Source organism: Aethina tumida, chromosome 2, assembly GCF_024364675.1.
Source record: "Aethina tumida isolate Nest 87 chromosome 2, icAetTumi1.1, whole genome shotgun sequence".
Taxonomy (NCBI): Eukaryota; Metazoa; Arthropoda; class Insecta; order Coleoptera; family Nitidulidae; genus Aethina; species Aethina tumida.
Window position 1 is genome coordinate 18273780 of NC_065436.1, and position 12404 is coordinate 18286183.

General features: G+C 30.7%; 3 protein-coding genes across 4 annotated transcripts in view; 2 read left to right on the forward strand and 1 right to left on the reverse strand.

Moving 5' to 3' along the window:
- The first annotated feature begins 2278 nt into the window (after positions 1-2278).
- LOC109603948 (uncharacterized) lies at positions 2279-5055 on the forward strand. Its single transcript, XM_020020461.2, has 4 exons — positions 2279-2385; positions 4297-4630; positions 4681-4879; positions 4936-5055. Coding segments are annotated over exons 1-4 (648 nt in total). The 5' UTR covers positions 2279-2384; the 3' UTR covers positions 5050-5055.
- On the forward strand, positions 2392-3810 carry LOC126264740 (tubulin delta chain-like). The gene has a single exon (XM_049963977.1). The coding sequence runs from the start codon at positions 2497-2499 to the stop codon at positions 3739-3741; it is 1245 nt and encodes a 414-aa protein (XP_049819934.1). The 5' UTR covers positions 2392-2496; the 3' UTR covers positions 3742-3810.
- Positions 5056-8731: 3676 nt separating the features above from the next.
- Positions 8732-12404, reverse strand: part of LOC109603943 (SCY1-like protein 2) — a 77497-nt gene continuing 73824 nt past the window's right edge. For both annotated transcript variants that reach the window (XM_049963976.1, XM_049963975.1), the window contains one exon: positions 8732-8961. In XM_049963976.1, coding sequence (XP_049819933.1) covers positions 8935-8961 — 27 coding nt within the window. In that variant the 3' untranslated portion in view covers positions 8732-8934. The remainder of the gene's footprint in view (positions 8962-12404) is intronic.

A 12404-nucleotide genomic window follows, 5' to 3' on the forward strand; every position in this document is an offset into this window, starting at 1 on the left:
TAAACAAAAAAAACAGTGTTATTGAATTAATATGATAATTTGTTTAGGTCATATACTTAGTAATTTGTTTTGGAAAGGAGTTATGGATAGACAACTGCAATCACAGTCAGTACCAAAGTACTACATAAAGTAGCCCAGTATAGATGATAAATAAATTAAAACGTTATTTAAAAAAATAGTTTCATTCGGATTAAAGTGACAACAAACAATTCAGACGGTTTGATTTGCACATAATAACTGATTAGAACATTATCGTAAATGTTCTAAGAATTGCTTCTTGAATTTTCGTAACGTTATTCCACAATATATTAAAAAAATAACTTATTATTTATGTATTTGCGGTAGTTGGTGTAAAGATATTAAATTGAACGACACGGTTAAATTAAACGAGACAAAAACCACAATATAAATAATTATTAGATTATAATCATATATTAAGTTTTGTATGAGTGATATATCTCTATCTCTAATAAATACGATGATAATTAAAAGATTCAATAAAAATAGAATTTATGTATATTTTTCGTTAAATGGGACATTCATTCAAAAAATGAAAAATTCTGTGAATTCAAAAATATTTATTAGATATTCTATTTCAGATATAATTAATGTATATAGGGTAAATATGAGACACACAGATTCGGTTAATTCCATATATTTAAATAACAAATATAAATAAGATAAAACTGAATTTTTCAGGTTTAGTTTTTTTAACATATTATTATCAGTACAAGTCGGTATAAATTATATTTTTGATATTATTATTTTCACACACAGATTGTGTACATACAAACAAAATATGTATTAAAAATTAGAATTATTTTGTTTAATTATTTTTGTTTACTTCTTCTAATTATTAGTATTTCCAACCCTCACTATGAAGAAAACTTGTTCTTGGAAATGTTGAGCATCTCTTCAAAATGTCGTTCATTAAATTGTTGATCATTGTAAATCGGCAGACTTAATCCAACAAAAATTAGAATGATGAATTCTAATGGGTAAAAGATAGCCTTCACAATTTTGTGATTGATCACTTTGTACTATTATAACCTTGATTGTTAAAAATCTGATAAAAAATATGTTTATTGTTATAAAAAATGGAAAGAATTTTTGTTGTTAAGTGCTCAAAAAGGTGAAAAATTTCCAAAGTGGTGATCGCACTTGAAATAATTTTTTCTAATTAATCCTTTGAATTTTACTTTTAATAAGACTTATTACGTATTACTGTATAAATAATCCACGCACAATTAGCGTTACAAAGCGTTTTGGGAACACCTGTTCACACACTTAAAGACAGTCTTTATCTTAATAGATACCTAACATAATTTACCATAATTAAATATTCTTGTATTGGATGAATACATTAATTAGACTTATTTCAACAAATACGAAAAGTTTATAGTAAATTAATTGAAAAATTAAATTTTATTTATGAAGAAATTATGTGTGTATCAACTTTTGTCACATTTTTTATAATACTTTAATCAACAATTTATTTTTTTGAAGTGAAAACATCTTTAGTCGCGTTGAGCACTTTTTGGTAAAAGAAAATCCCATGGGTTCGCGTCACCGACATGCTCATAACTGGCGCACGCGCAGTGTGGTGTGTACTGTAGACACTTTGGATGGGATCATGTAACCAATTAAAATAATGTTAAAAATCAAGTACATTGAAATTTAATTAAATACAAATACTATCCATAAATAATATGATTGTATATTAATTGTTATTTCAATTAAATTGTATTTATATTTTGAATAATAAAAAATCACATAAAAATGCATATAATTGTTGCTCAGAATGTCAATAGACGTGAAAACCAGATTGATGTTGATAATTTTAATTCAAACATTATGAAATTTCAAATTTTAATACTAAAAGTTCAAAGTTTTTTCTTCTATCGACAGTCTCTATAATAAATGGTTTATTTAGTTATGTAAGATTATTATAATACATACATGATTTTCAATATCACATTGTTACACACTTTTCTATAATACTTCTACTCCAGTGGCGGGTAGAGAAAAACAAAAAAAAAATGAAAAATATCCAAAATATGGATTTTTCCCAGAAACATTTTTTTGAGAAAGTTATTACTTTTAACGAATATAACCCGTGATTTAATTTTCAATACTCATTTACATAACACCTTGTACAATGTGTCTCCCCAGACAAAAACCTTACGAACCGCCAATGGTGGTAAGTGATTTCTCATTTTTAAAATATACAACAGAGCATTACGTTGACTACATACATGTGTGTATGCAACCCAGTTTACACTGATGAAAATTAGAGGTTAGGGCAAGAGTGACATCTAGCTTGTCAAAAACACACAAATAAAACAAAATAGACATATTTCAAATAAACCACATCTTCGTTAACAAGTAAGTACTGTTAATTCGCTTCTTACAGACCACCGGAAATGTTAACCGTCATAATAAACACACATAACCTTAATCCAAAAAGTCAATGTTTTTAAAGTGTTTGTTTCTAAAATGAGTATTGTTTGCGTTCAGTTCGGTCAATGCGGAAACCAAATTGGCAATTGTTTATACGAAAAAATCTACGATGACCTAAAATTAAAAGAAAATATCGGTTCTTATTGTAAAAACTCCATAAATAAGTGGTTCCATGTAAATAAGCGCGGTAAATGGGAACCTAGGTCAGTGCTGGTGGATACGGAATTAAAGACTGTGGAAGTGCTCTCCAAATTACCATTCCAGTTCAAGAATGTTGCGTCGAGAAATCTCGGTGGCAGCGCAAATAATTGGGCACATGGATATATGGTTAATGGAAGGACATTAAAAAGTCAGATATTGGATGCTGTACGGTCAGAAATAGAAAAATGCGATTATTTAACGAGTATACTAAATATATTGAGTTCTTCCGGGGGTACAGGATCTGGCTTGGGCAGTTATATTATTGAGTGTTTGAGGAATGAGTATCCAACAAAGAACATTACCAACACCATTATTTTACCTTACATGAAAGGAGAAATTGTGACTCAGAGTTACAATAGTATTTTATCTCTATCACATCTGTATGCTTTAGCAAACCACACAATATTGTTTCAGAATGAAAGAATGCACTATTTGTGTAATTATTCACTTGACATCAAAGATGTGGGCCTGGAACATATTAACTGTTTAATATCTCATCAGTTGGCTTCACTTTTTCAACCAATTAAAGATGTGAGCACATGCGATGTATTAAATGACCTAACATCTCATCCAAAATACAAATATTTACAAGTGAAAACTGAGCCAAACTTTAGGAAAAACTATTTAATGTATGAAGGGGACAGGGAATGGAAACCTTTTATTAACGCCTTATCAAAACAGTCAAGGTTTGAGTACAATCAACAAGAACAATTCAAGATACAAATGAAGACAAAGTTTGTTGCCAGTGCTCTAATATCGCGAGGTCCAGAAACGATTAATGAATCATTGTTGGCTTCTTTGAATGATAAGAAAATGTATGTGTCTTGGGTGCCTCAGAGAGAAAGATTCAAGAACTATCATGAATTGAAAGGATTTTTAAGTTTGGATAAATCACTGACTCATGTGATAAACAATAATAATATTTATGTGCCATTAAATTGTATTGTGGAAGATGCCTGGAGACTGTTTACAAATAATGTGTATGTGCATCACTATAAAAAACACGGAATTGATGAGGCATTTTTTCTTAATGCTTTTCAAACCATGGAAAATATACTCAATGATTACAAAAATTTGTGATGTTTTAAATTATAATGTGTTTTAAGCTCAAAACTTTTTTTAATTAAATAAATATGTTTATAAAAATGACATTTAGTTTTATTTATAGATATTAAATTACATTGTGAGTCTCTTGAAGTGAATAATTTGAATATTTGATATTTAATATCAATATTCGAATATTAGCAGCTTCAGGCGGTAGTTCATTAAATTTATAATGCAAAGGAGGGTTGAAGCTGTTCATAGACCAAGAGTACTGAATAGATAAATTTTAATTATTTTACTTTTTTAATATTAGCTAATTTTGTATTATTAATTCCCCAAGGATTTTGGCAATATTCATCATTGATTTAAAAGTTTTGTTGATGATACAATTTATTCTCTATTACCATCTTTGAAATTATTCAAATTATCCAATTCTAAAGATGTATTTAAGTAATATTTAATTACAGTCTCTTCCATATCTTTATTTGCATTTTCTTACTAATCATTTACGTTTTTGGTTGTTATAAATATAAGAACATTGAACATTGAAATAAGATTTTCTCCAAATTAAAAGTGATAATAATCTTGCAGTGAAATATTGGACTGAGAAGGAGAAACTTCAACTTTTACTAGCTTTACAAAAATGTGGTAGCAGTAATCTAGAGGTCCTGCAAAAAGAAATTCCTCAGAAAACAGTTGGAGAAATTCGACTGGAGATTGATAAGTATTCTGCATTAGGTAAGGCAGCATGGCAGAAGAAGGAACGAGAAGCTTGCGGCTCAGATCCCTCAATGCAACAATGGGTTAGCATAATTAAAAAATTGTACCTTCTTAATCGTGGAGAAGTGACCGATGTTATACCCAGAGTTTTAAAATATATCGCACTATTTGAAGAAGGAGAAACCAAAGGAGAGATAAATTTGAGGTAACTTCTTTTTAAAAAGCAATGATAGAGAATCATGATGGTGTTTTTAGTGATTGCTACAGAATATTATCTGACATATCCTACGGATTAGCATCCAAAGAAATTGACAACACTCAGAGTTATTTCTTTTACAAATGTCTACACAAACTTTCGTTACGGCTGAAGAAAGAAGATTTAAGCGAACATCGGGCGTTCCTTAATTCCATCGATGATTTCGCTCAGCTCAACCAAATGCAACCTGGTGAAAAGGTACGTGTCTTACCTAAACCTGTTGCAAGTTTAATTGAAGTTTAATGACTTTTCAGAAAGATGTGTTGAATCCATTAAACGTACCTTCCGACCTTCTACTACCGACTTCTGGAGACATGACAGAAAATTTCTTGGAACCAGACATTATTTTAAATAAAACACTTACTTGAAACATATCACATTTTATTATTCTCTCTTATCTTTCAATTTTGAAAACATTACAATAATGATATGGTACAGTGGCAGTAATCGCGGTGAGGACCCGCAAAAAATATATCTCTCAATTTACACGTTCTCGGATGGTCCTCTCAGCGTTTACACGCCACTTTACAAGGGTAACTCCTGCGCCTTCTTCTTTGATTGTTTTTTTATTCTAACCTACTTAGTCATAATCATACACATATACAAGTTTTTTTGTTTTTGTTTTTTTTATGTATTCGAACTATATACACCGAAAATTGTAAGAATAGTAGAAGACGTGGGCGGAACGAGACACAATTTAATAAGAAATACGATTGTTATTGGAATTCAGAAAATAGACAAAGCATAGATGATTGTCGTTGCAATAATTAAAATATAAAAGATGTTTTTAAATCCTAGTAAACTGCAAGGTACATTAGTGTCTGTTTTTCATCAGGAATTCGTTTCAAACTTTCAGATGAATTTATCTACCTCTTTCTGTACATTTTTCTAATTTTTTAACCTTATTATTTTTGTAATAAAAACTTTATTTAAGTTGCTTCTAATTTTAACATTCAGTCTTTAATTACCTCACTTTCTATTACTTTTTTATTCCGGTTCAGTCATTTAAATTTAATTTTTATTTTAACATGAATTTAGTGATCAATATATAATCCATTTAGCACTATAAAAACAGCCACAATGTCATGAGTACCACAACAATTTACTTTTCTGTGAGATATGCTATTTTCTTTAATTTTTTGTGTCATGTTCCGCGGAACAATTTAAATAGTTACTGGTCTTAAACAGACCCCAAATATACAAATATTTTTAAGTCATCATTGATATGAACATTCGAAATTTGGCAAAGATAACAATCTCCCTTCCACATTCATGTTTATTGACATAATTGAAAGGGTATTTCTTTAAATATATATGAGAAAATGCATTTTCATTTATTTATTTAGAAATTGTGCATAAGATTGTCGAATCGAAACATGTAATATTGATTGAATAAATCGAAAACCGCTATACACATCCCTATTTACAATAAATAGATCATAGACTCCTAAGAATTTCATCTGGAGAACCGAAAATTTTTAGTTGGTGGAGGAAGACGAGTAACATAAACAAACCACTTCAATAAAATTTTAGTTGTATTTTATGTTATAATCATCTGGATAAAATTCTTGGAGTGTAGACATTGAGCAAAAAACGGCACAACCATCGGAGGAGGACAGCAAGCTAAACCCGATAGATATTCATCACAGGGACAGTGATTCTGATGTGATGACGGTAAATGTGGCGCTAAACCTCAGTCCATACAAGTCAGGAATGCGGTTAGGCAACAGTAAAAGGCTTGAAGTAGATCAAGAAATGCGTTGCAGAAGAACACATTCACATTTAGTTACTTTGTTAATTATTATTACTAACATTCATTAGTATTTATTAATAGTTACATTTTATGACATTCAGTTTTGTTAACATGTATACATGGAAGTTTTAGAGAAAGTGACTGCAAGTAATTGACTGGAGTTAAAATAGTAAATGTACGTTGAGTTACACTAATACACAGACGACTGAAATTATTTTCTGCTCTTGGTTATGTCATTAGACTCTTTACTATTTACTGCTTCTTAATTTCAAACAATTTCAGATATCTAGATAGTTATTGTTAGATCATGTTTTAACTAAATGAAGTAAATTGAAATATTACCCTGCTTGTGTCAGTCAAAATATTAAATTTAAAGTTCTAATTTTAAACACAGCATATTTTTACATACAATTTTTGCCACAAATGAATTAAATTTATTTCTTTTTTAACGGTCAAATCAACATCAAAATAAACATTTGATTTGATTGCATTTCATACATTCAAACCACGTCTTTTTGCCCTATTTTGTCGAAGATTTGCCGTTTATTTGAATCGAAGAACTTACCTCTGTTAAACTAATTACTGCAAAGAAGTTGGTCCATTTCGACAACAAGAATCGAAATAATTGCTTAATGTAAGGCCTCGTGAGGAATAAAATTTGTTGCAAATTTGGCTTAGTTTACAGTCGAACTGAAAATATTGAAAGTCAGTGTCGCTTATAATTACCATTAAAAATGACATGGATAAGTGCTCGTGGGTCATTTACAACACTTACAACTAGATACACGGTTGAATTGTCTCTACATCTTACAAAAAATAGAATATATTTTTATCGGGAAATTATGTTTTGTTGGTGTTTGGTAAGAGTTGTCAAGTACATTGATAGAAATTTTACAGACTTTCCGAAAAATCCACCAGCACAACATCCAACTCTATTGTGCTTGAATAGATTTTTCATCATTCCGTAGGACATTTCTTGATCCATCTTCAGGGACAACGAGATAATTGAATAATGACATGCAAACATTAATAAGTTCATGATATATGCATATGAAAAATATGATATTGTATATTGAAAAGACGATTGTCGAAGTACAAGCATATCTTTTTTTGTTTTGTTAAAATTTACAAGGCTAGAAGGTCACATTGTCGCAGGCATGCGGATGGGATCACCGCCAACCGTTTAACTGCACATCAAACTCCCCCTTCCAAACTCCCAAACCGAATCTACGTTCTCATTAAGTTGGGATAATTCGCTCTGTACAGCCGTTCTGGGGTTCCACTGAGGTCGAAATTCGTTTGCGAATTTGGAAGGTGGTACATTTAAGACACAACGCACATGTGTGTACATGTTTAAAGATTCACACTGACATACTAATTGAACAGTGACGTAGCCTCATCGTTTCGTCTTGAAAAAATACAGCGTGAGGGCGAAATGATATGTACTAATATAATATTTATTTAATTTTATATGTTCATCGTATCACAGTCTTAGAAAGAAACGAGTTTCGGTGATATACAAAAATATTTCAACGAGGAAATAAATTTAAGATTTAATTTTGAATTGCTAACTGCACTAAATTTCCTACTTTTAAGTAAATTTGTTTCTTAATTATTTAGTTCAAAGAAGTTGAAGTTCCTTTATGGTGATACTGTTTTACATTTAATTTAAATTTGATTAATATAGACAGAAATAGTACTATTAAAATATATACACTTTAAACGGATTAACCTGAGCCACGATCACAATTCTAATTATTCTTATAACAATTATTATTAATTACCAATTCTATGCAAAACATTTTTTACCATTTATCTACATAGTTGATAAATTAATAGTACTGTACATACATACGTTTATTTATATCCATAAGAGAAAACTAGAATGAGTTTATATTTTATTTATATTTATAATTTGAAAGAGTTTAAGAGTACCAAATATTTATTTATACATGATGTGCACAAGAAACAGAATGTAAGTTAAAATTGACATATTTTGCTAAGGTAGGAAAGGTAAGAAAGTAAGTTTTCTTGAGCCCATCCAACAAGAATGTACGTAAAAGTGATTTTTTTCTTAAAATATGTTTGACGACTGCACCAGTCAAATCTTAAAGTCAAAACAGTACCACCATAAATCAGACTTTACCACCACGTGTATAAGAAAAATTAAGGAACTTGTTAGTTTAATATTTTGAACTAAAGTAGAACATCTCATTTGCTCCGTTCCCGGAGAAATATTGTCAACGAATTTAACCTGTCGCGCTTGTGTATGATTATTCGAGTACCATGATCAGCTACGTCACCGTTGGGGTCGTGCGGCACTGCGATCGTCCGTGATTGTCGCTGGTGGGATTGCCACTTCCGGTCCTCGGTGAGAACCAAAAATATCCAAAGTATCCAATAGATCCGGATAATCCAAGGGTGGTAACTAAAGGAGGAGGGAATGAGAAATCGCGAAATGAGTGCGAGTGTTTTTGGGTCGTCGGCATCGTTTGGCTGCTTACTGACGTCCGGCGAAGAGTTGGTACTGGAACATCAACAGAAATACGGGGTACGGTTATTGGGGCTGACGGGCTGCGGGGGAGGCACGGCAGTAGTTGCCCACATGTATTTGATTATTATACTACTCTATGCGACTGGATTTTATTATTATTATGCTCCTTTTTAGTTATTTACACCTATTGCGTGGTCAAGGTACGATGCGTGATGCCGTTTACATTATCATTAATATTAGTTTATAGATAATTTTAGGTTTAGTAGTTATCTTATATTGTGAAACCTTTCTATTATACCTTTTATACGATAATATTGATTTATGTATACAAGGGTGTTCTTAGTACTTGAATCCATTAATTTCAATATAGAAAGATTTCATAACACTATTATGTATTATTAAAGTGTTCAGTATGGTGATCATACTGAATTAACATTCACCAATTTAGTTTAAAGATTCAGGAAAAATTTAGATGTTGTATGTCCAAACTAATGTTGGTACCATACTTCTTCAGTGTTACTTATTATGTTTATTTCTAGTTTAAGTGTACAAAAATTTAATGTTGTGTTTTAATCTTTAATGAAGCTCCTGATTATGGCTTTCGGTGAAAAGATTTTAGAATATAAAAAGTGCTTAATTTAATTTTAACTACAAAATAATTTAAACCAAAAATAAATTCTCTGTAAAAGCTATTCCAAATGATCTCTTAAACGAGCGCCTTAACACCATCATCAAAATCCATCAAATAGTTAAGGATTCCTTCCAAAACTTAGATTTATTCGATTTAAAGTATCTTATAATGCATAAATTTATTTATCTGTGTTATCATATTTCTCATCCTATTACATTTCCAAGACTTTGGTATTTTTTTCTTTAAGAAAACTTAGGCTAAAAATAACCTAGGGACTCGGTTTATTATTTACAGGTAGAGGGTAGACGTTCCTGGCCCAATTAAACGGCAATGTTTCAACTGCCAGACACGCGATTTCAAGTTTAATACCAATTTATTACGGTCCGGGCAAACTCTTAATCCGTATTTATATCTGTTCAAGAAGATTATTAATTTAAAATTATACGAGCAACATAAATAATTCAGTTTGACTGGGAATTGTTCCGCCTGCAAAGTTAGCAAAATTTACTAAATATTACGATTACCATCGAACACAGAACAAAGAAAATCAATAATAAGTAAACTGAACATGAATTAGAAGGATCATTTAAATGTTCGTTTTATCGGGAATGTGTTTTAAGTTGTCTCAATTTATTTCATCAATCACGTTTCTTACCTTGATCGGCGCTTCGTTCTATCTACAGTTTTAGTTACCAGTTAGTTCAAGTTCAAGTTGAAGTTGAAAAGCCCCCGCCAGGATGTAAGATGGAATGCACGTAGGCATGGCGACAAGAAGACAAATGACGGTGGGGGTGGCTTAGCGACGGCGGTGGTGGTAATGGTATTGGTGGCAATGCTGATGGTCGGTTATCGTGTGGGTTTCGTGAAGTGGGATTAAGGCTTGGGTAACGGGCCGAAAGAAATGATATGGTGGAAACACTTATTATGCAACTATCCTAAAGCTTTCGCCATTTATTTTTAATTCAGAAAATCACTTCCGTTTCTTAACTACTTAATCTGTTTTTTGAGTTTTGGGGAACATAATAATATTGTTAGAATTGTTTCTGCCTTAAGTTAGGTCAATTACATCAATTTCAAATGATATGATCAATCATCTGAATTATACAGTAACTGACATACACATTCACATTTGATGAAATACCAATTAGGTCGTTCGATTGAAAATTTATTGCATTCAGAGCCCAAATCAATGACTGATTCAATTTTCTGTTGATGCATATTTATACTAATGCGTTTTTGATAGTGATTATGTGTATTTGATAAAATTGTAAATTTGTAAATGTCACAGTATATTTAGTACCATTCTTTCATTATTCTGTTTAATGCCATTTATTTAATTTATTTTCCTGTAATGGAAAAGGTCGGTTTACAAAATCTGATTCAAGTAATTCAGTTGAGGATTTTGTAAAGGAATTGTATCATAAAAATATATTTAATAAGTGGCATTTATCATAAAGGCTTATGATGAATTGAATAGTCAATTATTAATTTACACAATATCTCTTAGTTTGTAAAATAGGTGGTTAAAATTTAGAATTGAAAATTTTTCAAATTTTCCAAATCAATGTCTCATAAATTGGTCTCCAAGGTCACCAGACCTTAATCCATTAGACTTTACAGAGTATGGCAAATGAAAGGATGTAGGTTCTATCAGACAAAAACAAAACAATTATATTAAAGAATTGAAAATGCATTAAATGAAATTATTAAAGGGCAACTGGAATGAATAGTATTTTCACTTCAAAAACGAATAAATAACTGCATTAATACAAATTAATTTAAAAAATAAATGAAATGATTTTTTATTGAATGAAAATCTTAATTTTCTTCGAATATTAAAACACAAAAATATCTTAAAAAGGGCTGTGATAATCAAGATTATCTAGAGTACTTTTTTTAATGGCACAAATAACATGAAAACCTTAATAATTTTAAAAATATTCGGCGAATTTAGGACGAGAATCTGTATCATTATGCACCTAAATTTTGACAACCTATTTTAGAAACATCTTGAATTTTTAAATCAAGGTGTGCCACACAATATTTCCCTACTAATATTAACAAATTTGTCGGTCCCAATTTGGATTTGATTAAAACCTAATTGAGTAACCGACGAAAACGTTTGGAAAGGAAAATCGGTTAATTCCGGCGTTCTCGGTGTTTAGGGAGACCTCTCCCCGACGAATGGACACAACGTTTTATTATTATTGCAGGACATTTGAGTGCGTTCAGTGGTTAATGTTCCGCAACTATGTATCGCAATAATATTATTGTTATTGATGCGAATGCTCACTCGTTTGGGCAATCGTCGATCATAAAAATTAAACGTATTTTGATTTTGTGACCACCGACGTGATTTTATCCGTGTTTCTGTCATAAAATAACGTGTAATGTGGCGTTAATAAATAACGAAATGATTTATCCAATAAAAATAATGGAATTTAATCGACTGTTTTATGTCGAAGTGCCGTAACAATATGTTGGTAATAGAAAATATGTTTCGACGTTCTCTAAAATTTTATGTTAACATAAAAGTTTGTGCTTTAAGAACCAAATATGGTGCTAATATTGTTACATAACATAATTGCGTGGGCGTTGGAGGTATACACACAACGCCTGAGCGAATTGCGACTTGCTGAATGAATCTTTGAACTTGTGGAGCCAATAAAACGAATGACTATGGTGTCGCAGTCTCGTTTCATGTTATTCAAGCGATTCGTATCTGGGATATTTTCCGATGTGGTCGTGTTTCATTAAAATTTTAAAACTAAACTTAATTAAATCTAACATATTAGATTTAGATGGAGTTTGTTAGAAGTAATTAAACAGCCAAGTAATGAGTTCA

Excerpts from the sequence above, each read along its gene's own strand:
- LOC109603948 (XM_020020461.2), top strand. Across the intron at positions 4,631-4,680 it reads AAAGGAGAGATAAATTTGAG|TGATTGCTACAGAATATTAT; the intron begins GTAACTTCTTTT and ends TGGTGTTTTTAG. Across the intron at positions 4,880-4,935 it reads AAATGCAACCTGGTGAAAAG|AAAGATGTGTTGAATCCATT; the intron begins GTACGTGTCTTA and ends ATGACTTTTCAG.
- LOC126264740 (XM_049963977.1), top strand. The coding sequence starts at position 2,497 with ATGAGTATTGTTTGCGTTCAGTTCGGTCAATGCGGAAACCAAATTGGC.